Below are 23033 nucleotides of genomic sequence, written 5' to 3'. Positions count from 1 at the left end.
TTCTTTTGATGACACCAATACAGAATGTTGGCATCTCATGCTGGCACCTTTTTGGTCATTTGTCCCTTTTTGTTCACTGGAAACATAACACTCAACCAGCTACCTAAACATTGCCTTGGTCTCCATTAAAGAGGTCTTGCTGCTGTCCAGTCGCCAGAAGTAACCCTTTAGCGGTGTGGACCCTGGGGGAGAGGGAACAACACTCCCAGCCTTGAGGGAGAGCCCAGATCAGTTTCAAGACAACCAGTTCCACGTGGAGCTTTTGTGACATGTGTATGTGGCTGAGTGTAAGTTACACCTTGGGTGAGTATTCGCAGGCCTTGCCCGCGCTAGTCCCGAGGTCAGAAAATGAGGGCGGAGTATCTATAAACTCCTTTGGGTTTTTATCTGGGCAGCGACAAGTATTGGGCTCCCGATACTGCAACTGGCGCTGCTGCGTAACGTGCTTCCACATTTTGTTTCCGGGCCTGGATTCCGCCGCGCTGCTGGAGTGTTTCCGGTGGGGACCATGTAAGCGCAGTGCGACCTCCCGGCAAAGGGGGGCAGGAAAATGGCGGGAGGGACGGCAGGGCACAGCAATCGGCCAGCCATGGAGCCCGGATTTGGGGCTGCGCGACCACAAGCTAGCCGTCCCCGTAGCCCCGGCGGTGGTCCCTGGCCGCGCTGCCTCCCGCGCCTCAGCAGGGCATCTTCTGCCGCAGACCTGGGAGCCGGTACTCGGCCCGCTCGATCCCGGTGCGGCCGGGGCTCAGCCCAGGGTAGGGGGAGCTGGGCTTTGTCCCTCTAACCGCCCTCCCTTTCCCTCCAGATCCCCTCTGACCGCGCCACATCATGCCCCTCAGCTTCTTCCGCCGCCTTCTTCTTGCCGCCCTGCTGCTAGTGATTGTCTGGACCCTCCTTGGAGGAATCGGAGAGGAGCTGCTGAGCCTCTCGCTACACTCGCTGCTCCCGGCCCCGGCCGCGGCCCCTTTAGGACCGCCCCTGGCCCTGCCGCGTCTCCTCATCCCCAACAGGGAGGCGTGCAGGGGTGCTGGCGTCCCTCCCTTCCTGCTAATCTTGGTGTGCACGGCCCCAGAGAACCTGAACCAGAGAAATGCCATTCGAGCCTCATGGGGTGGTCTGCGCAAGGCTCGGGGACTCAGGGTGCAGACTCTCTTCCTGCTAGGGGAGTCGTGGAGACAGGAGCCCAACTGGGACAACCACATCAACGACCTGGCTTTGGAGTCCGCAGCCCAGGGGGACATCATGCAGGCCGCCTTCCAGGACTCCTACCGCAACCTCACCCTCAAGACCCTCAGTGGGCTGAACTGGGCCTACAAACACTGCCCCATGGCCCGCTACATCCTCAAGACTGATGATGATGTGTATGTCAACGTCCCGGAACTTGTATCAGAACTGGTCAAGAGAGGTGGCCATTGGGAGCAATGGGAGAGGGGCATGGACCCCAAGAGAGGGGCTGGAGTTGGAGATGAAGCCCAGGAACAAAGAGGCCCAGCCTTTAGCACCAAGCCCATGCCTCTCCTGTACTTGGGCCGTGTGCACTGGCGGGTGTACCCCTCTAGAACACCAGGGGGCCGGCACCAAGTATCAGACCAGCAATGGCCTCCCACCTGGGGCCCCTTCCCACCCTATGCCTCCGGCACAGGGTATGTACTGTCAGCTTCCGCAGTGGAGCTCATCTTGAGGGTGGCCAGCCAGGTACCCCTTTTGCCACTGGAGGATGTCTTTGTGGGGGTAAGTGCCCAAAGAGGAGGCCTTATCCTAACCCACTCTGTCAGGCTGGCCGGTGCTACCAACTATCCCCTGGACCGGTGCTGCTATGGGAAATTCCTGCTGACATCCCACAAGTTGGACCCCTGGACGATGCAGCAGGCCTGGAAGCTGGTGGATGGCCCTGAAAGGGAAAGGACTACACCTTTCTGCTCCTGGCTCCAAGGAGTCCTAGGTATCCTGCGGTGTCGGGTAATAGCCTGGCTTCACAGCTGAGTGTGACTGGGTCCCAGGAGAGGAGTGAGGAGCCACGGGTCCAGCCTGTACCCCCAGGACCTTGTCTCTCCCAGGCCCAAGACAAGGCCTTAGCTGGCTGCAGCTGATCAGTTTTTTCACACCAGATCCTCAGTCTGGCACTGCAAAACTGAGGGACATTGAAGAAACCCAGGGGCCTGGCCTGCCAGCCCTGAAGACGGTCATCAATAATAGCAAAAATTGCCAGGGTTGTTCTCTCCAGCCAGGGCAGGAGAGGGGAATGAGTTCAATAAACTTTTGTCTCTTCACTTCTTCAACTGCAGTACTGTTTTCACTAGGACCCCCAAAAACAAGACTGAGGAGTCCCAGAGGCTGCCAAACCATACTGGATGGCAAGAATATCTCCAGGGATGTGGGAGGACAGCCTCTATGAGGAAGAATGCACCTGAAAGGGAAGACTAAGACAGAGCAACCGCAAGGTGGGTGGGAGTGGGGGTGGGGAGGCAAGACCCATGATCCTAGAATAGCGACACAGCCAACTGCAGGGCAAAGGGGAGGGGACCAAGGCCGCAGGATGATCCACATACATATCCAAAAAAATCACCCTCCTCTTTATTACCAGTCCACCCCAGGAGCCAGCTATCCACTCCCAGTTGGAGAAAGGGGCAGAGTGTCCCCCCCGCCCCATTCCAGGAAACAGGGTCATTTCTCCAGAGATGATCTTTGGGAGAGGTTGTTGTTTCCAGGCCACCCTGGGGCTGGGCTCAGCGCACAAATCTGTCCAGGGCAGACGGCCGGGCCCCCACGGGTTTGGCCACCTTTTCCTGTTCCTTCTCCTGGTGCTGCTCAAGGCTCTGGCGGACCTTGTCCTGGGAGTGGAAATGGGCAAAGTGAGAAGTGGAAGGCTGGCAAGGCCAGAGGCCCAAACAGAAGCAGGAGGGAGCAGCCAGTGGGGCTTGGTCCACCCACCAGTGCTCTTTTACCCTGTGTTCTTCATCCATGACCTTTCTTTTCCTCTTCACCAGGCTGGCCGTGGAGCTGCGGCCCTTCTGCTTTGGCTTTGGCTGAAAGGGAGTCTTGGCCTCGGGGTCATAGCCCTGAGGAAGGGGACAGGGACAGGAGTAAAAGTCTATAATATCCTCAGAGGCAGAGAACTGTAGCAGTACCCGTCTCTGGGCCACATTTCTGGGGACAGGCCTAAGGTGAGGAAAGGATGTGGGGGCAGGGGCCTGGGTGCTCAGGGTATGTGTGGGTGTGTTTGGGGTGGGCATGCCAGAGCCCACTCCGCACCAGCCTCTCTATCCGCTCCTTCTTTTCCTGCTCCAAAGAGATGACATCCACCTCTGCCAGAGCCCGTGGGTCCAGACAAATGAGCTCTGCAGGTACCTGAGGGTGTCACAGAAAGACAGGAATGAGTGACAGCCACAGGAGGGTGGCACCAAAGAGGGACAGAAGCCAGGGAGGGTGCTGAAGCCCACTCTTCCCAGGCAACACTTCACCCTGGGAAGCTTGCTCTAGCCCTAGCCCCGTGTAGGCACATCTCACCTTCTCCAGCAGGGCCTTCACCTCCCACTCCTGGCGCTGCTTCCGGCTCCTGTATGGATTACTCTCCAGGCCATCAAAGTTGGGCTCAGCAGCCCCTGGAGGGAGGGTGGAGCACAGAGCCATAAGAAAGAACCCAATCAAACCCCTCACTCCCTGTTGTCTCAGGGACAAACTTCCATCCAGTTCATTCACTTTGAACCAAAGCCCTGATCTACTCACCAGGGACCAGCATGCTGGTGATGCCCCCACTGTGCCCCACCCCCAGCACGTCTTCAAAGGGGCAGAACTGAAGGCCATGTACGTGGCCTGAGAGCCGGTGGGTGAGGTAGGGCTGCTCCAGGGAGGGTGGGCTGGCTTTGCCCTGCCCTGCCCATATGTTGACCACATCACCCATTCCTGCAACCAGCAGTCCCCGCTGGGAGAACGCGAGATGCCCTGCTCCCTGAGGCAGGGTTCGAGCACTCAGAGGCTGGAACGTCCCTCGCAAGTCAAAGATCTTCAGCTGGTGGTCCAGGCCAGAGGTGGCCATGTACCTGGGGACAGGGGTCAATTCATCTGTCAGTATGGGTTTACCAAGCAGTCTTGTGGCCAACCCCAGAATCAATGAAGACACAGCCTCTGTCCTTTAGGCAATGAGTTTGGTGGGGAAAAGACTAATAATAATAATAATAGCCACCACTATCATGCCAAACGCTCTAAAGGGATCCTCTAAATTAAGCCTCATACAACTCTGCACTATTTTTATGTCCCTTGTACTATGGAGAAACTGAAGCTCAGAAAGGAAATAAGGGTTAGTGAGAATTACAGCTGGACTTCAAGTCAGGCCTGTTTCTTCAGTGTCTGCCCTCTTACCCATTAACACCACACTCCCCTCTCAAGACATGCAAAACAAATGGAGAAAACGTGACAATCTATACTCAAAAATGATATTTCATTGCATAGACAGAGACAGCAAAGCAGCTCAGCAAAAGGAAAGACCCAAGTGAAGAAGTCAGGGGGGCTTCACGGGAAAGGTGGGTATAAATGAATTACCAGGGTGTGGAGACAATGAGATGGAAGTAGAAGTTTGTTTTCAGGATTAGTTGGAAATATGGCCAGGAAAATCAGGAGAGGAAAATTGCAGGGAGTTCTTAATGTCAGACTAAGGATCCACATGGCTCATTATCCCAACATTACCTTGACAATAAAAAAATCACAGGTTGAAGATTGTAGTAGGGACTTAGAAAGTAGGGAGGGCAAAATTGGTAACCAAATCCCCTCCAGCTATCATGCACTGCATAAGTAGTTGACTTGCAGAGGTTTGTATTTTTATGTTTAAGTTGTTCCTCAGAAAATGAGGCTTAAGGGAAAACAGCCAACCCAGGGGGTGTGTGTTCCCCAAGGGGGACAAGGATTCTCTTTCCTGGACTGTGAACCAAGGAGGAGGGGACTGAAGAGTTCCTATGATGAAGCCAAATAGAGGCCCAGCTGGGGACTTCTGATAAGACCATCAGGGGCCCAACTCCACCAGAGGGAGGTCAGGAATTTCTGAGGGCTCCTGCGATAACAGTCACACCCTTTGGTCAACCAACAAGTCAGGAGTATATCTCCCACATTCACCCTTCTATGGGATCCCTTGAGTAGACACTGGCCACAACACCGTACTACTAAACTTGGAAGCAGCAGCTCAGCTATGAGACTCCATTCCTCACCCAAGCTTCCAGAAGGCCTCTTGCCAAAGATGGCAGGCCTCATATCTGAAGGCCCCATGAACTTGTCTGAGGAACTTCTCATCAATGAGGAAATTTATCAGCAGGGATGGACATAAGACCAAGGACCACGGTTCTTCAGCCTCAAGGTGTTGACCAAACCTCAGTGAACTGATTAAGCCCGAAGCACAGGAGCAGTGACCCAGGCAGCCCAGGGAGGGCAAGCTACAGCTAAGGTCCAGTGGCCCTGAGGCCTCCTACCTTCCCAGAGCCAGGCTGGTAGCACCAAAATCGCAGCACCAAATCACTTGTCCACTAAGACAAAATTATGGAAGGCCAGGGGAGCCAAGCATCTAGAAGGCTTTTACAGTTGGTGGCCACTAGGCTTTTCCTTTTCCTATACATTTGCCTGTTGGTGGTTTTCTTTAAAACAATTTGAAAGCCAATCGGGTTACGTATTTATACTTAATGTAGAAGATTCCTGAGCAGAATAAAATAGGGAAAGGAACTTACAGGCACCCAGGACACACAAAACAGAGGAAGAACTGGAGACTAAAAACTGACTATGGATGCACTCATGTCCCTGGGCAACAGCACGGATGGAGAGAGACAGACCTGAGAGGGACCCCCAGGGAAAAGCAGTCAGGCCTTCCCAGGTGGTCATGAGAAGTAATGAAGTGCTGCTGCCCAAGCGTCAGGTGCCTGGGGACCCAGAAAGCACTCCATAAATGGTGCTTCTGATTCCTGCTCTTACTGACAGCTGAGGAACACAGAGGCTGTGTAGAGAGCCAGGAAGCAAAGAAGAAGCCAAACTCAGGGTGACAGGACAATACTGGAGGAAAGGAACGGGCAATGGGGAACTCTGAGAGTGGAATGACCTACCCAGTAATGGACACATTAAGTCTGGGGTTAACAGAAGACAACTGAGTAGAAACTAAAGGCCTCACGTGGCCAATCATCCCCCTAGTCCAGGGACCAGAAATTGCCTGCCACCTGTTTCTGTAATAAAATTTAACTAGACCACCACATCAGGACAGGCTCAGGGGCTGATTCATCTTTCTATCCCCAGAAACTTAGCACCCAGCCCAGCACACAGCAGAAGCCCAGTGAATGCCTGATGAATGAAACTGAATTAAGAGAAAAACACACTGGAACTTGCATGAAAAAAGTCCCCCAGATCTAGACAAACAAACCAGCTGTAAAAATACAAATACTCTGATCAGACACACCACCACCCACTCACATCACCAGCCAGACTTAAAGAGAACAATGTCTTTAATGATAATGATGATGATAACAGTGCTCCTACTTCCTAGGCACCTTGCATATGCCTTACGTCATTTAATGTCTATTACAACAGCTTTTTTGGCTAAATCAGGGGTTGACAAACTACTGCCCACAGGCCAAATCTGGCCCCACTTCTTCTGTACAACCCAAAAGTTTAGAATGTGTTTTTACTTTTTTAAATGGTAAGGAAAAAAAAAAAATCAAAGGAAGAACAGAACTTCGGGAAGTGAAAATCATATGAAATTCAAATTTCAGTGTCCACGAATAAGTTTTATTGGAACACAGCCATGCCAACTTTCACAACAGCACAGTTGATTAGTTGTGATAGAGACCATGTATGGCAACCTCAATGCTTCACACTGTTGTTCAGGGCACTGCAAGTTGCAGTGACAAGTTATAATGACAGCATTTGGAGTGGCTCACATACCACCCATCACCTGTCTGTGTGAAAAAATGTTTTCAAAGATGAAATATGTAAAATCTCTTTATAGATGAACACTTGCAATCAAGTTTGAGCACTAACTTTGGATCTCAATTAAGCAAACTGTTATCCTCAAAAAGAGAATTCAATTCTCATTTAAATACCTATATTACAAAGGTTATACTCAATTGCTTTTATATTTGGAATTTCATTACTAAAAAGCTTGTAAGTTTTTTTCTTTCTTATTATTTAAGTACCTACATACTATCCTCAATTTTGCTTACTGATCTGCAAAACCTAAAACATTTACCATCTGGCCCTTTACAGAAGTTTGCTTTTCTGTACACACAGTGACAAAGCTGGTAAGTGTTAACACCAGGAGTTAAATCCAGGCAACCTGGCTGCAGAGTCTCTGCTCCTAAAGGCACATTGTTTTCCTTATCTATGACCCCATCTGTGACCCCCAGTACTTCATCCCCAAACAAGTGACTTACATGCCTGTAGAATCTACTGCCACAGCCCGGACCCCACCACGATGACACAGAATCTTAGCCAGTGGCTCCTTCACAGCTGGACTCCATAAGGACACAGTACCTGAAAGTCACAGGAGAAGAGTTAAAGTTAAAGGTGAGGTGCTGAGGTTATTAAATCTACAGAAGAAAAGCAAGTGAGGATGGCCAGAGAGTCAAAGCTAAGCCAGGGACTAACCATTGCTGTGTCCGAGATGGATGATGGCATTGTAAGGGTTCTGAGTCATGACATCAAGCCGTCCAGCCCGGGCATTCAGAGCTGTCACTATCTTCCCCACTGACACATCCAGGTAGGTCAGAAATCCTGTCTCTGACTATGAGAGAGAGAGAGAATGACCGGTCCTGATTGCACTCTATCCTCCCTCCACCTTGATCCTAGAGGTGGCGCGATCTTGTCAAGGGCTGCCAACCTGGTACCCATGCTCCAGCCACTCACAGCTGTGACCAGGAGGAAGTGGAAGGGCAGGAACTCCAGTCGTGTGACACGGTCACAGCGGCGGATACAGTGGAGCTCGATGCCCTGGCTGTCATAGATGTGAAGCCAGCGGTTCTGAGCAACAGCAAGCAGTGCCTCCGAGTGCAAAAACCTGGGCAGGTAGTGGTTCAGAGAAGAGGAGGTCACAGAATGTCATTCAAAAAGGGATGGGCTGTCTCAGTCTCCATGAGCACTGACAGGGAGGTCACTGACCGTATGTCCTGCACAGCCTCCATAACGTTGATCTCACACATGAGCTTCTTTGTCACCCAGTCAAGGGCTGCTACATGACCCCGACGCCCTCCGAAAGCCAAGTGTCTATTAGAAATGGGGGACAGGCAAAGTGTCAGTGCAGGGAAACACTGTGACTCAGACAATTTGAGGTCTGCCCTAAGCCAGCCCTTCCTCTCCAAGTGAGAGAAGAGATGTTGCTCTAGAGTATCCACTCCCATCTAAGCAAATCACAGGACCCTCCCCTCAGCAACAACCCCAACATATACTGGGTTGTTTGCTAAGGTGGACAGGTCTGAAGCAGTTAAGCGGACACCACCATATCTTAGTTCAAGAGTCACTGGAATTCAACATTACCTCCCAGTTCGAGAGTAATTCAGCTTATAGGGTCCAAACTGCCGCAGATTCAAGTCAAAGTGCTGGGAAAGGGAAGATTTTTTTTTTTTTGGTTTTTGTTTTTTGTGTGGGTGTTTTGTTTTATTTTTTAAAAAAAAAAAAAAACAAAAACGAATCGACAAAGAAACACTTCATTTCAGCAACTCCCTCTTCTGGTCCCCACATCCCTCTTGCCCTGAACTACCAGTCAACCCCTGGCCCCTTCCCCATGCCCACGCTAACCTTGGCTGCACTTGCAATGTCCACAGCCTCCAGGATATCGGTCTGACGTATCTTTGCTGTGTCCTCTCCATCCTCCCCTTCCAGAAACCTGCAAAAGAGGGTTAGGATTGCAATCTTCCTGATATGAAGTGTATGTACCACATAGAAATGAGAAAGAGAAGCCCCACAAAGCAAGAGCTGGGGATGCCCAGATTAGGGTCTACTCACCCAGGTTCCTCAGCAAGCAGCAGCTCACAACGAGCAGCTCTGACACTTGTTTCCTCTTCCTCAGCCTCAGCCACCTCAAGTCTGCTTCGGGTTTTGGACTTAGAATGTAGTAGCTATAATATCATTGGCAGAGCAGGGGTTGAGGAAGAACCAAAGGATATGTCGGGTCACAAGAGAATCACCTGGCCCGGCCTCCACCCAATTCACCCAGACACTCCCTGCCTCCAACCCCTCCCCACTCTCGGGTTAAGCCTCACCTTTTTGGATCTGTCAATGCGACGGAACTTCTGGGCCGCCACAACAGGGACGGGAGAAGGGCCTGGGAATGGGTCCTGGGCCTGGGCAGGGAGGAGGCGACTAGCAGACAGGCTTGGGCTGACCTCAACCCCAGCACCCTCAAAGCACAAAGTGCCTTGTCCTGCCACCCTATCAGGCCCCAGCCTCACCCCAGACAAGCTCCCCTGAGGCTCCGCATTCCTTTGTCCTCGGGGCTTCTTCAGGACCTGAGGCTTCTTGGAGATTCGAGACTTCTTTGGAATATGAGTCTTCTTTGGCTTCTGAGGCCGGAGCTCCCGCTTCCTCTTCTTGCTACGAGGGAGCCCTGGGGAGGCTCCGGCAGCGGTCGGAGCAGCATCTTCTCCCTCCCAGTACCGCCGCGGTTTCTGCCGGCAGATCAGAGGCCCTGAGGCTCCGCTGCCCACACCCTCCCCTCCGCCCCCCATCACCCCGCAACTAAAAACTTCCCTTCCCGCCCCAGGGAGGCCTCTACCTTCTTCTTGGCCTGAATTTCGTTCTTTTTGGGCGGAACACCCCCGCCCGGCTTGGGGGCTGTCTCCATCAAGCCCACACTGTTGACGATCCACGTGCAAAGTCCGCTCAGCTGTTCTACTGTAGGCTTAGAAACTCCCGGAAGTCCTCTGACCCTCAACCAATCAGCACCGAGTCAGGTCTGAGGCCCTCCCGGCGCCATGTTGAAAGAGGGAGCGCTTTTCCTTGAGGGGCGGGGCAGGCCTTGGCACCGCCTTCCAGGGTAGAGGCTTTCGCCGGAGTAATGAAGCTCTTGCGAAAGAAAGAAAGCCAAGTCCTGGTCCAGAGCCGAAGTAACGGTACAGTTTGCTTTCCAGCCTTTATTTTCCCATCTTGCCCAAAACCTTCCGAGTCCCGTCTTTAGCAAAACGCTAGCGTTAAACATGTCAGAACATGTCAGAACTACATATCCCGGCTTGCGTCAGAAGACAGCTTCCGGCGCTGTTTTTTCCCGGCGTTCCACAATTACTTCCGGGTTTAGTAATACTGAGGGGAGACCGTGAGTAGGGCAGGGTTTTGGCTGAGGGGTTTAGCTTCTGTTTTCTCCCTCACTCCATCCTCCCGCCCCGGGTCCCGGGTCGAGTCGATATCCCGGACGAGGAGAAGCTGCGGTTTCCCGGGGGCTGCCTCTCAACAGTACTGTGGTTTCCTTCGGCCAGGCCAGCAAGGGGAGTTCGGGTACCTTTCGGCGTGTGAGACCCACTGCCCCTCTCCTGCTCCCCTCAGGCATCCTACCCAGCTATGGCTGAGCTGATCCAAAAGAAACTACAGGGAGAAGTAGAGAAATATCAACAGCTACAGAAGGGTAAGGGAGTACGGTTGGTGTGGCCTCACCCCAGTCCCTTCACTCACCCACAACCCAAAGCCATAATGAAGGTAAGGTTTTCCCTCCCACTCGGGCTCCGCGTGCAGCCTCTTCCCTACGTCAATATCCGCTCTCATCGTTGTTTACTTCCTCAACACCATTCTCTTCTTACTTTGGTTGTGGGGGTCAGGTGGCACATTTGATGTTTCTAATCACGTCTTTCCTCCCACCCCACCCCTCAGACTTGAGTAAGTCCATGTCAGGGCGGCAGAAGCTTGAGGCACAGCTAACAGAAAATAATATCGTGAAGGAGGTGAGGGACTGGGATTTGTGGAGCGTGGAGGGACCTGTACCGGCGATGGTTCTTATGGTATATGTCCACTTCTCAGGAACTGGCCTTGCTGGATGGATCCAACGTGGTCTTTAAACTTCTGGGTCCCGTGTTGGTCAAACAGGAGCTGGGGGAGGCCCAAGCCACAGTAGGGAAGAGGCTGGACTATATTACAGCTGAAATGTGAGTCTTTGCTCCACTGCCCTGTAATGCAACCAACACCATTGGAGTAGAGTTGTTGTGGAACCATTGTAGAGCAGCTCTCCATGGCGGACCCCAGTTGTCCAGTTTCTTCACCCGTCTCCTTCCCTTCCCTCCCCTTAGTTTTCAGCTTTTTCGCCGGTCTCTTTTTTTGCTCTCAGCACCATCACTAGTAAGTCTCACTAATTTCTCATTTTCTGATTTTTGTCTCCCTTGCCTCCTTTCAGTAAACGGTATGAATCCCAGCTCCGGGACCTTGAGCGGCAGTCAGAGCGACAGAGGGAGACACTTGCTCAGCTGCAGCAGGAGTTCCAGCGGGCCCAGGCAGCAAAGGCAGGGGCTCCTGAGAAGGCCTGACCCCATGGTGGGGGGAGGGTGGGGAGAGAATGAGGCAGCTCTAGGATCTATACTGTAGGTAATAAAATGTGAAAATACTCACTCTGTTTTCTGATCAGCTACTTCTGTCATGATTCTCTCCATCCATTTTTCCCACCCTTTCCACCTTGTTGTACACCACCAACAGTACTCCTTCAGGTCCAGATTCTTGCAACTGGAGTCTCTCTGTGGCAGTGTAATCTTTTTTTACTTAAACTAAAATCTGAAGTCTCAAACCCGCATCTTGTCTGTATATACAACCCTGAATTCTTTATCTTGGTTGGCAGGGTCGTTTTGAAAGCATGGGAAAGGCATTTGCAATGCAACATATTATTAGGAATACCAGTTTAATTAAAAAACTCACAGTTCTCTTAACCTGAGACCCCAAGATGAAATGCAATTACCCTCCTTGCTGTGAACACGTCATCCTCCAAATAGCCCTGCCACCTCTTCTAGTTCTTTTTAACCTGTCTTCCTAGAATTTGTTGGAATGTAGCTTAAGCTGATTTAAAATCCCAGCACAAAATGCTTTACAGTGTTATAATTTTTCTAAGTTTGTGTGTTGTCCACAAAATTATTTTTTACAAATGAAGCCAGGGGAATTCTTGATACTGAGTACTTTCATTTGATAACTAATACTTGACCTGGGTCTGTAACAACTGAGGAAGAAAATTTTTAAAGTAATAAAAGGACAGGATGGAGAGGTTGCTGGAGAGGAATAAACCGTTCTAAGGAATCCACTTAACCAACACCTCACTCTCAGTTCTTCATAGGGATTGAAAACATCAGGCCTTTTCCTGTTCCATGGCTCCTACATTCAACCAACTCCCCATTCCCACACCCAGCTGCACGTTCATACACACCAAAAGGACCAGGGATAGAGACCACCACCTCGATCAAGATGGTAGCATTAGATGCTTCAGGGCTCCATCTCCCCACAGGTTTGAACAACAAGCAAAAACTGGCAGAAACATTTCTCAGAGCTCCAGAAAACAAAGGACTGCAGTAACAGAGTGAGCACCCAATCAAGAAAAACGCTACTTAAAAGTGGTAGGATCTAGTAATGCTGTGGCTAGACCCTTCCCCAATCTCTTACCAGCTCCATAGAGCCAGCTTATGTTCCCAATGTGGAGCCCTGGTCCAGGTTTCAGAGAGGGCACAGTGGTAACCCTAATGCCCATACTGGGAACTTGTATGTCTGGCCAACCCAGAACTTGCTCTGAGTATAAATGGTGAATCACCAAGCTCCCTATAGAATGCTGTGGAAGAATTGTCAAGTGGCTGCCTGGGGCAAGGGACTGCTAGCTGCAGGACAAGCAGTGTAATGTCTGGTACCCTGTATGGTGAGGAAACTTTCCTAGGGAAGAGGGGACAAACGGAATTCCCATGGTGACATGTGTAAGCCCAAGACAAGACCCTGTGCAAAAAGGATCTGGGCAAGTTCCTACACTTTGGCCTTAAGCTATTCTCTAAACTCAATTGTCTAGATAAGCCCTGAAGGAAAGCATTTACACAGATCAATCAGCAAAGACTTTTTTTTTTTTTATCAGCACCTGGCATTCAAGGAAAGCCCTGTCATAACACCAGTTGTATACAAGCTTAAAAAACAGATTCTTCAAAGTCTAAATTCCAGTGATAACACATCAAAATGTCAAAATGTCCAGTTTTCAATAAAAGATTACAAACCAAACAAAAAGAAGCAATGGCCCAGGCAAAGGAGAAAATGAAACATTAGAAACCATCAATGAAGCGGAACATAACCTGGGACATACCAAAGAATTTTTTTTTTTTAATGGTCTTAAATATGCTCAAAGAGCTAAAGGAAAACATGAACAAAGAACTAAAGGAAATCAGGAAAACAACAGATAAACACCAAGAGAATATCAATAGAAAGACAGTAATTATGAAAAAGAACCAAACAGAGCTGAAGACCACAGTAACAGAAATTCTAAATCCATAAAGTGGTTTATTAGCAGATTGGAGCTGGCAGAAGAAATCAGTGAACTTGAAGATAAGATTATTGAAATCATCCAGTCCAAGGGGCAGAAGGGAGAAAGAATGAAGAAATGTGAACAGAGCCTGAGGAACCTTTGGGACCCCATCAAGTACACCACTATATGTACTATTGGCATATTAGAAGAAGGAAGAGAGAAATGGGCAGAGAGAATATTCAAAAAAATAATGGCTGAAAACTTCCCAAATGTAACAAAAGATGGGAATACATACATCCAATACACTCAAACTCCAAACAGGCTAAACCTAAACAGACCCATGCCATGGCATATTACAATCAAACTGTCAAATGCCAAAAACAAAGAGACAATTCTGAAAGCTGCAAGTGAGGAGCACATGTCACATACAAGGAGCTTCAATAAGATTAAGTGCTGATTTCTCATTAAAAACCATGGAGGCAAGAAGGCAGTTTGATGACATATTTAAAGTGCTGAAAGCAAAAATTCCAACCAAGAATTCTTTCAAAATGAGGAAGTGATTAAGACATTCCCAGATAAACAAAAGCTGAGGGAGTTCATCACCATTAGACCAGCCCTACAAGAGATGTTAAAGAGAGTTTGCCAAGTTGAAAGGAAATGGGGATAGACAATATATTGAAGTTGCATGAAGAAAGAGACCTCCAGTAAGGGTAAGACAGGGGTAAATGTAAGTGCTAGTACTATTCTATTTTTGGTTTGTAACCCCACTTTTTACTTCCTACAGGATCTGAAAAACGAATGCATAAAATGTAAAAAGAAATGAATGGTTTTTGATTCATGTGTAAGCATGTAATTTGGACAAAAACTACATAAAGGTGGGGGGTAGAGGGGTATAGGAAAGTAGTTTGTGTGTATATTGAAGTGAAATTGGTATCAAAGCAAACAAGGTTGCTGTAAATTTAGAATGTTAAATCTAAGCCTCATGGTAATTACAAAGAAAATATCAGGGAATATAGCAGCACATAGAGACAGAGTACAGGTTGCCAGGAGCAGGGAGAATAGGGAGTTAATGCAAAATGAATGTAGGGTTTCTGTTTGGAGAGGTGGGAAAGTTTTAGTCATGGAAGGTGGTAAGGGTATGGCAATATAGGAAATGTCATTAATCCCACTGAATGGTATGCCTGAGAATGGCTGAGATGAGAAAGTTTATGTTGTACATGTTCCTACAATAAAAGAAAAAGAGCGAGCAACTGAAGACAATGACAGTTAAGTGCAATACATGATGTTAGGATCTAATAAGGGAGGAGAAAAGGCTCAAAAGGACATTATTGGGACAAATGAAAAAAAATGGAACATAGACTGGCACCTATAGATCAAGTTTAAATTTCTTGTACTTGATAACTGCACTTAAGGTGATTACATAAGCAAATATCCTTGTTCTTAGGAAATGTACATGGCAATGTTAAGGATTCACAAGCATGATGCATGCAACCAACACTCTAAAAAATGGATTGATAAATAGATGGATAGGTAAATGGATTGATATATGGATGGATAGATAAAATGATATGGCAAATTGGCAAAATGTTAAAATTGGTGGATCTGGGTATTTTAAAATAAAAAGTTTAAAATGAAATAAAGATTAAAAAAAAAAAAAAGGACAGGGGAGTAGAATTCAGGTAGTGTTTTGGTTTATTATCTTAGTGTCACAGTGACAGGAACCCCCATGGTGGGTAAAGGAACTTCTACTCCTTGTTATCCCCTCCTCTGGAGCACAAAGCCTCTAGGCCCTTCCTCTCTTACTTCTAGGCCTTTCCTTGGCCCTTTGAATGCTAGGATGTGGTCAGAAATCAGAACTGATCCCTTTTTCCTGCACTAGCTACATGGGCATTCATGGAAAATAGGGAGCTGGTGTCCAGCTTGGTCACCCAGATTACCAGTTCCCACAGGGTTGATCTCTCAGCTATCTGGTAAGCCAGTGGCACGTCACTGCCCTGGTGAACACCTTTCTGGAGTTCTGTTCCAATGAGACATGACTGCCACCATTCAAGATGGCTACCCACATTGGTATGGCCACCAATATTTCTGTGAGCCAGCAAGGTTTCCGCCTCAGAACAGTGCTCGTGCAATCTTTCTCCCTGTGGCCTTGATCCTGGGGAAGGAGCCCCCTCCTCCCTCACTCGGGGGAGTTCCCGAGGCAGAGGGGCCGCTGGCAAGGCCCAGTGTGGCAGCAGAGGGCCTTCGCCGCTGCCGTAGAAGGAAATCATGTGATGCTCCGTCCATAGCATAGAAGACGTTAGCCGAGGGTGGAATGGTCAGCTCTGTAGGGTTAGAGGATGGATGTCAAGCACATATACAGTCATTCCCCCCAAAACCGCCCAGACCTGGAAGCACTCCCATTGGTGGACACCAATTTCTCGTGGCCTCTGACCTCGCTCCCCTGGTAGCAGCTGCACTAACTCATATTCTGAAGCCACTGCAGAATCTCGGTTGTTTTTCTTAAGGACACGACTGATGACACTTGGAGACTTGTCCTGGCTTGTCACCTGGCAGGACAGTAGACCAAAACAGCAATAAATGGGCCCATGATGACCTCTGCTTCCCATCCATCCAGCCCCAGAAGGGTTCCAGCCTCCCAACCAAAAGGGCTACCACGTCCAACATTCTAAAATGAAAAAGGAAGCCCAATATAGTGGTTCTCTGGACCCCACAAGTCAGCCCACACAGTGCCAGTGAAATAGGGCTGCTTCCCTATGGGGAAACTATTCGTTCTGAAAATCTGATATGCCCCCAGAAGTTCAAGGTACAGCAGCTAATACACAGTAGCCATCAAAATAAAACTTGCTGCCAAAATCAAAGGTTAAAACTAGAGTAATGCTCCCATTTGGCTATCCAAACCTAAGATATCTGTAGTACAACAAGGCATCTCTTTCACCCCACCTCCCAGCCCAAGCTTCCCTCACCAAGATGCTCTTATAGACACTGCCATCTTCCCCCAGTTCCATCTGGACTCGGATGATTCGGCAATCAGAGGCTCCTGGCCCAGGCCCCCCACCCCCATACCCAGGCCCCTTGGAGGCCCCCTCTGCTCCCCCACTGAGGGGGCAGCCACAGGAGGCGGAGCGGCGGTGACCACGAGAAAGCTTAGGGGAGGAGGCTGGTGGAGAGAGGTGGCTGGGGTCAGCAGGACTGTGCAGTGATGGAGTGCTTTCCAGGGCAGAGTCCAGAGATGAGACAGACGGCCACTTCATGTGCTGGGGACAAACAACATGGGGCTGGCATGAAGGCAGGGAGATTAAGGAAGACACACTCAGCCAAGTCAGAGTCAGCATTGAGGTCAGAGGCCAGGGACAGAGCTCACCTGGGCCAGCCGGGTCAGCAGAGGAGCAGGGGTTCCAGGCACTTCATCTGCCCCCATACTGGGCTGGTCAAAGGACATGAGGGGGGTGGGGCCCCCAACAGAGCCCAGAACCCTGGAGTGGCATGAGATTGGTAGGCTCAGAAGAAGGATGGAAGTCCCCAAGAGACCACCCCCAAATGATGATTCCCTCACTCTGTCCATTGTGAGATGACCAGTGTCGGCCGAAGCACCCGCGAGGCAGGAGGGTCACTGGTACCAGGTGGCTCCACCTCACAGGACGCGCAGTGGCTAGGGAGGAGGGCAATGGGTAGAGGTCCAGGCATGGCCCACCAACCCCACACACCCAACCCGGGCCCTGGAGTCTCAACCTCACCCAGTCAGTCACCTCTGGGCCTCTGTCAGTGGCTGGAGCCCCTTTAGCCACCGCTGGATATCAGGGTCAGGTCGGAGGTCATAGCCACGACATTCATTCTGGAGCCGCCGCAGCTCAGAAAGGACACCAAACTCCTAGGAAGGAATCCTTAGACTGCAGGAGCCAAGACTCAGGCACCCCCAACATTACCCTCGCTCTCCCTTTCCTGGGTTACATACAGTCCATGCACTCCTCTCACCTTCCTCCGCTTGTCAAAATTGATGTAACCGTTCTGCAAGAAGAGGAATGGGGGTCAGAGTCCCAACCCTTCTCCCAGGCACAGAGAGACAATACACCCCTCCCAAGCATGCAAACACATGCCCAAACATACACAAAATTCACAAATGCTTCACTCCAGTCTCACTGATACCTCCATCCCACCCGTTAGTCCCTCTTACATCTAGCATGCCCTAAGCACTCTATGAATATGTTCACTCTACAGATGAAAAAATCAGGGCCCAGAGAGAATAAGACACTCGCCCAAGGTCCCAGTATTTATTTAACAAACTCTTAAGAGAAACAATAAAAAAAAAAAAAAAGAAAACAACAAACAAACAAACTCTGTGTAATGCTTACATTCCAGGCATGTCCTGAGCACTTGACCAATATTAATTTATTAAACCCTCATAATAACAGGTTGATGTAGATACTATCATTAGCATCCAATTTACAGATCAGTAAGACACAAAGGCCTAAAGTGGTTAAGCAACTTGCTGAAGTCCTGGAGCCAGGACCCCAGCAGTCCAGCTCCTCAGTCCACACTCGCAGCTGCTATGCCCATAGCCTCTTTCTGGAGGAAGTCTGTCTGACCCTGAATCCCACTTGTTACACCATCTCAATGTACACACACGTGCACACCCCCACTTACCTCGAGTTCGTCCTTAGAGGCTGCATCCAACATCACGAGGTCCTTCAGGAAGGTGCCAAGGTAGGGGACCACACCCTGAGGTCAGGGGTCAGGATCAGATGCCCCTGATCTAAGCGTTCTCCATTACCTCCCCCACTTCCCTACCACACCACCTCAGAGAACAAATTTAATACCCCTCCCTCCCACACCATGCCTCCCTTTCCCGCCCCTCAGGCTGCTCCCCACCCCACACTCCTCACTCCTATACAACCACCCCCTTCTAGTCACTCACCCCACCCCGGGAGCCAGACCTCGGGGGCTTCTTGGAGTTTGGCTCCAGAGGGGGCTTTAGCTTCACCTCCTGATGGTGACAGAACAAGATGGGGGGTGGGGGGGGGGTGGAGCACAAGGATGGCTGGGAACACCAGGGGGCAGGGCCTCACCTGCAGGAGTAACTCCCGGCTCTGGGAATAATTATCCTCCTCAGAGAAAATCTGGCAGAGGCTGGAAAAGACTCTGAGGCTGTCCCTGGGGAATGGAAGGCAGCCACCCTGAGGACAGGTCTGGCTTGGCCACCCCCTCTTCCCAGCCCTCTGAGGGACCCTCACCTCAGCCCAGAGCCCTGTCCTCCCCACCTGGCTGTTTCTCCCCAGGCTGCCCGGAGCCTGTGGATAGGGCTGGACTGCAGGGCAGACACAACGGCATATACTGAAGAGAAGTTTCGGAGCAGACGGCACTCCTGTAGGGGTGGGTTCACAGGTCACAGACAGAGGCCTTGGTTGTGGGACCCTTTCCATGCCATCATCTCCAACAGGGCCAGTCCTTCCTCTCTCTTACCTCGGCCACACGGATCCACTTCTCCAGCAGCCGGGCCCTCTGGGGGGGTCGGAGTGGCCTTATGGTCACCTCCCCAGGCCCCTCTCCAATCGAAGTGGCCCCCAGGACAGAGCTGACCACCGCCCCTGCCACCTTGTTGAATTGTGTGATAGTGGCTCGAACAGATGGGCAGAGGTGGGTATGTCCTGGCCGGTCTCTGTGACCCCATAAGCCCCCCAGGCATTGAGAGGGGACTAGATTAAGAAACAGCTCCTGCAGGGCAGAGGTTAAAGTTCAGAGTCCACGAAGTCAGCCTTCCAGTATCAGGGGTCTGAGGAGCTCAGGTGGCCAAGGAACCAGAGGGGCACAGGGTTTGAAGGGCAACAACCAAGGGGGAAGGGGGAAAGGTCAAAACTATGTGGATGGAAAAGGAGGCTGGGAGCTGGATCAGGAAGGGTTGGAAGCAAGGAAAGGATCTGGAGTCAAGCAGAGGTTAGTAAGGGGTCAAAGGGCATGGGGGTCAGAGGTCAGGGTCTCACCGCATCTAGCATGGTCAGCTGTTCGGCCAAGTGGTCAGCGAGGAACACCAGGACATCCGTGGGGTCAGCAGGGGGGTCGCCAGGGGGGGCCAGGGGCTTAGGAAGGTCGGGGGCCTGGGGGTCCACCCGGGACCGGAGGTTGCGGACGAGGTCAGCGCTGCCCCCCCCAACACCCTCCCCTGCTGCATACCCTGTCCGAAGCAAGAAGCTCTCAAGCTGGTCAAGCTGACCCTTGACCTCAGAGGCAAAATCCTCAGGGTGAGAGGCCAGCCAGGTTGACAGCACTGAGATGGCTACCCTGGGAGAAGGGGAATCAGCCAGGGTTCAGAGGTCAAGCTGCAGCTTGGGCAGAGGACAGAGAGGTTAAGGGTCAGAGGTCACTCACCCTGTTGTCCTCTCTAGTTCATCAGTTGGATGAGATTCAAGGGCTTCCAACCTGAGTAAAGGAAGAGAATCAAGCTTTCCATTTTTCATCAACTCCCTATGGCTCTGAATATTTTGTTGGGATGTTCTGGCTTTAAGAGGTCCAGACCCGTCCATGACCCTGGCCCATTTTGACTCCTGACCTGTCAACCATAAGCCCCAGCAGGGCAGGAGTGGAGATGAAGGCCCGGTGGGTGGCCAGGAGGACTGAAGTGAAGGTCATGTCAGCCCCTGATGTCCGAGGGTCCAGCAGGTGTCTGACCAGGGCCTCCAGAGTGCCAGCTCGGAGCCGGCGGGAGTAGCGTGGAGGTGGTGTGGGGGCCTGGGGGATACAGATGGTCAGTCACTTACTCTTCCCTCAACCCTGTCTCTAGGTCCTTGGGGACAATCCCAGACTTAGGAGACAATGCAGGCTCATTTTACTGAGATTTGGAGAGGACAAAAGACTTGGCCTAACATCACACAGCAGAGTCCACGTCTCTAGAACCCCAGACTAGCACTCTGGCCAGAGGAAGGGGAACTGGGAGGTAATGGGTCAGAGGTAAGAAGCCAAAATCATGATCTCACCAAGGAATCAAGAGGCCGGTATTGGCGACTTGTGACAGTAAAGATGGCACCATCCTCCTCCTCCTCCCAGGTGGATACGGGGACCTGGAGGAGCAAGGAAGGGGAGATCAGACAGTCCCTCACCACCCCCAGCCTTCACTCACCCCCCAGGCCCTACCCCCTCCCTCAGGACCCCTCACCTGCGAGGGCAGGGTATAGTACCAGCGTGTGCGAGGGGTGGGGGGGGCTGGTGACCCCAGGTCTCCCCCACTGGGGCCCAGACAGCCCCCCCCCAAACGCCTCAGGGCCCGTTGGAATCGAGGGCGTTGCAGTGGAGGGCTGCACGGGGTGCAGGAACCCTGATCCTGGAGACCACCAGAGCCCCTTTCCCCCAGCGCTGAACGCAAACACAGCAGAGAAGCAGGGTGCAAAGGGCAGGACAGGGAAGCGAAAGAGGCTGAAAACCAGAGGCAGAGACCTAGAGAAGCTGAAACCTCAGTCACAGGCACCACCACATGCCCCACCCTCCCATTCCGAGGGAGCAGCCATGCCCAATTAGTCCTTCCTCCAGGCCCCCTCTCCCCCAAGTCCCTCAGGTGGGGCTTCCACTCTCTTTCTCAGCCCCGGGGGACCCCAACTTAGGTTGGCGGCTAGGATCCCAGTACAGGAAGGAGAAAGGGAAGTGGGGGTGGGGGGGGCCCCCCCCGCTCAGGGGGTCACGTGGACCCAGCCCGCCCCCGCCCGATCCCGAAAAACCAGCCCAGCCAGTCACCAAGCCCTCACCCAGCCTTTGAACCCAGGAGTCCTGGGCCTCCAGCCTCACATCCAACTCCTTGCCCCTCCTGAGGCCCCAAATCCTAATCCTGGCCACCACTTGAGGACAGCAGGTGACTACCCCCTACCCAGCCTGGGATCATTGGCTGGAACATTGGCTTCCAGGCCTCCACCCAACTCCGGCTCGGGGGAGGGGGACGGGGTGCAGGGCGGGGCGGGGAGGGGTCACGAAATCTGTGGGTAGGGTTCTCTCCCCAATCCCAGAGTCTGTGGAGCTCTGTTACTGTGGAAACAAACCCCTCCCCGCCACATAAAAACGAGGAGGGAGACAGGGACCAAGACATTGCCGGGATAGGCAGCCACACTCAGGCATGGCCAGAGAAGGCCCGAGACCCGCAGGAACAGCCAGACGCTCCAGGCAGGCACAGACCAGCTTCCTGCGCGCGGGTCTGAGTCACATTGACACAGAGAACCACAGAGACGCCGGGACTCCCGCGGAAGGGAGACGGGCAGACACCCAGCGAGAGGCGCGGAAATAAACTAAAGCAGGGACGAAGAGACGCAGGAGCACAGAGACACGGAAAGGTGGAGAGAAGGACTTCAAAATATATACCGCTCCCTACCTCCCACTACCCGCGTCTCACCTCTTCTTCCTCCTCCTCCTCCTCTTCCTCCTGCCCCCCGCCCACGCCCCGGCCACCTGAGCCCCCACCCTCTTCAGGGTCCCGGCTCCGGAAGCTGCTCAGCACGACTTCCCCGGGGGGACTCGCGTCCAAGAGCAACCGCAGGGGCCGCGGGAGCATGGCCGAGTGAAGGAATCAGCGGGATCGGGCCATGGGGAGCCTGGGGAGACATGGGGTGGGGGGGTGGGGGGGGTCAGGAGGGCACGGGGGAGCCAGGCAGGGTAGGGCCGCGAGTAGGCGTCTAGGTAACCGGATGGGAGTCCTGGAGGGAGTCTGGGGAAGAGGCAACAGGGGAGTAACATGGGGGTTCCTGGTGCATTTTGGGAATGACGAGGGTCACGAGTATCGGGGCGCGCAGGGAGGGTCACGGGGTGCTTTGGCTCTGACCTGCTCGGGAGGGGCGGGGGCAGCGTAGGTCCCGGGCCGCTGTTACCGTCGGTCTCCAGCCCGGATCAAGTCCCCTCCCCGGCTTTTCCGCACACACCACCCCCACCCCTCACTCCCCCGCCGTGCTCCCGGACCCTCCCGCCCTTTCCGCTCCCCCCGCGTCCGCCCGCTCCGAGAGCAGGAGCCAAAAGGGGAAGGAAGCGAGGACAGCAGCCAAGGCCGCGGACTAGGGGAGGACCGACTCCCAGGGACCGGGACCCAGGAACCCGGGTTTCCACCGCGGTCCTCCAGCCCCCCGCTCCAGGATCCAGGAGCCCACCATCGCCTCGCACTGAATTGGGATAGATCCCAGTCTCCAGCCCCCGGGGTAGGCAGGACCCGAATTTGTCTCACTACCTCCACCACCAAGGCTAAAACCCCCGCGGGAAGCGTTTTAGGCGGAGACCCCGTTACTCCGCCCCCGGCGGGGTTACAGTTCCCACACTCACCCACGCATGTAGCGGATCGAAATCCAGCCCGGGTATTTTGTGCAGCCCTCGGTTCCCGCCCTCTTAAAGAGGGCGGAGCAGGAAGCCGCTACCTCCTGTCCACATTCGACGCGCCAGGGTTTCCGGTGCGCGAGGCCGGGATCTCCGTAGCTTTGTGGTTACGGGAGAGAACCCGCTGCTTGACGGCTCTCAGTCCGCCATTATTAATATCCGACATCAAACTTTCTTGAAGAGAATGGGGATTGGCTTTCTCCCAGGCGTTTGAGAGGTTGGAGTAATTAGGACAAGGGTGATTGTAAGGGTCGTTGTGCTTGGAAAAGGAGTCCGAGTGGGGTAGAAT

At 52.2% G+C, this 23033-nt stretch overlaps 4 protein-coding genes across 5 annotated transcripts; 2 read left to right on the top strand and 2 right to left on the bottom strand.

Annotated features, from left to right (window-relative positions):
• Positions 1 to 6: 6 nt before the first annotated feature.
• B3GALT4 (beta-1,3-galactosyltransferase 4) lies at positions 7 to 2215 on the top strand. Its single transcript, XM_037843868.1, has 2 exons — positions 7 to 510; positions 809 to 2215. The coding sequence occupies exon 2, from the start codon at positions 832 to 834 to the stop codon at positions 1984 to 1986; it is 1155 nt and encodes a 384-aa protein (XP_037699796.1). The 5' UTR covers positions 7 to 510; positions 809 to 831; the 3' UTR covers positions 1987 to 2215.
• A 340-nt stretch (positions 2216 to 2555) lies between these two features.
• On the bottom strand, positions 2556 to 10077 carry WDR46 (WD repeat domain 46). Of its 2 annotated transcripts, XM_037844071.1 has the most exons (15): positions 9737 to 10077; positions 9414 to 9629; positions 9225 to 9305; positions 8968 to 9080; positions 8761 to 8848; positions 8500 to 8561; positions 8125 to 8229; positions 7873 to 8023; positions 7615 to 7750; positions 7401 to 7500; positions 3730 to 4043; positions 3511 to 3605; positions 3256 to 3351; positions 2949 to 3062; positions 2556 to 2834 (listed from the first exon to the last, which is right to left on the bottom strand). In XM_037844071.1, exons 1-15 carry the CDS (start codon positions 9803 to 9805, stop codon positions 2730 to 2732), a joined length of 1845 nt encoding a protein of 614 aa, XP_037699999.1. In that variant the 5' UTR covers positions 9806 to 10077; the 3' UTR covers positions 2556 to 2729. The 2 variants fall into 2 exon arrangements, with proteins under 2 accessions (XP_037699999.1, XP_037700000.1); XM_037844072.1 differs by lacking the exons at positions 8500 to 8561; positions 9737 to 10077 and having other exon boundaries at positions 9414 to 9589.
• A 182-nt stretch (positions 10078 to 10259) lies between these two features.
• PFDN6 (prefoldin subunit 6) lies at positions 10260 to 11549 on the top strand. The gene is made up of 4 exons (XM_037844073.1): positions 10260 to 10579; positions 10822 to 10892; positions 10969 to 11093; positions 11339 to 11549. Exons 1-4 carry the CDS (start codon positions 10516 to 10518, stop codon positions 11466 to 11468), a joined length of 390 nt encoding a protein of 129 aa, XP_037700001.1. The 5' UTR covers positions 10260 to 10515; the 3' UTR covers positions 11469 to 11549.
• A 3828-nt stretch (positions 11550 to 15377) lies between these two features.
• On the bottom strand, positions 15378 to 22337 carry RGL2 (ral guanine nucleotide dissociation stimulator like 2). The gene is made up of 18 exons (XM_037842585.1): positions 22206 to 22337; positions 21780 to 21978; positions 20383 to 20466; positions 19959 to 20137; positions 19778 to 19828; positions 19393 to 19690; positions 18875 to 19126; positions 18673 to 18776; positions 18481 to 18565; positions 18330 to 18398; positions 18059 to 18133; positions 17390 to 17422; positions 17164 to 17285; positions 16971 to 17066; positions 16779 to 16890; positions 16381 to 16671; positions 15849 to 15963; positions 15378 to 15738 (listed from the first exon to the last, which is right to left on the bottom strand). Exons 2-18 carry the CDS (start codon positions 21936 to 21938, stop codon positions 15527 to 15529), a joined length of 2337 nt encoding a protein of 778 aa, XP_037698513.1. The 5' UTR covers positions 21939 to 21978; positions 22206 to 22337; the 3' UTR covers positions 15378 to 15526.
• Between the last annotated feature and the right edge of the window lie 696 nt (positions 22338 to 23033).

The sequence above is a fragment of the Choloepus didactylus genome, chromosome 7, assembly GCF_015220235.1.
Source record: "Choloepus didactylus isolate mChoDid1 chromosome 7, mChoDid1.pri, whole genome shotgun sequence".
Classification (NCBI taxonomy): domain Eukaryota; kingdom Metazoa; phylum Chordata; class Mammalia; order Pilosa; family Megalonychidae; genus Choloepus; species Choloepus didactylus.
Note: the sequence above shows the minus strand (reverse complement) of the source record. Positions and strands in the feature narration are given on the sequence as shown.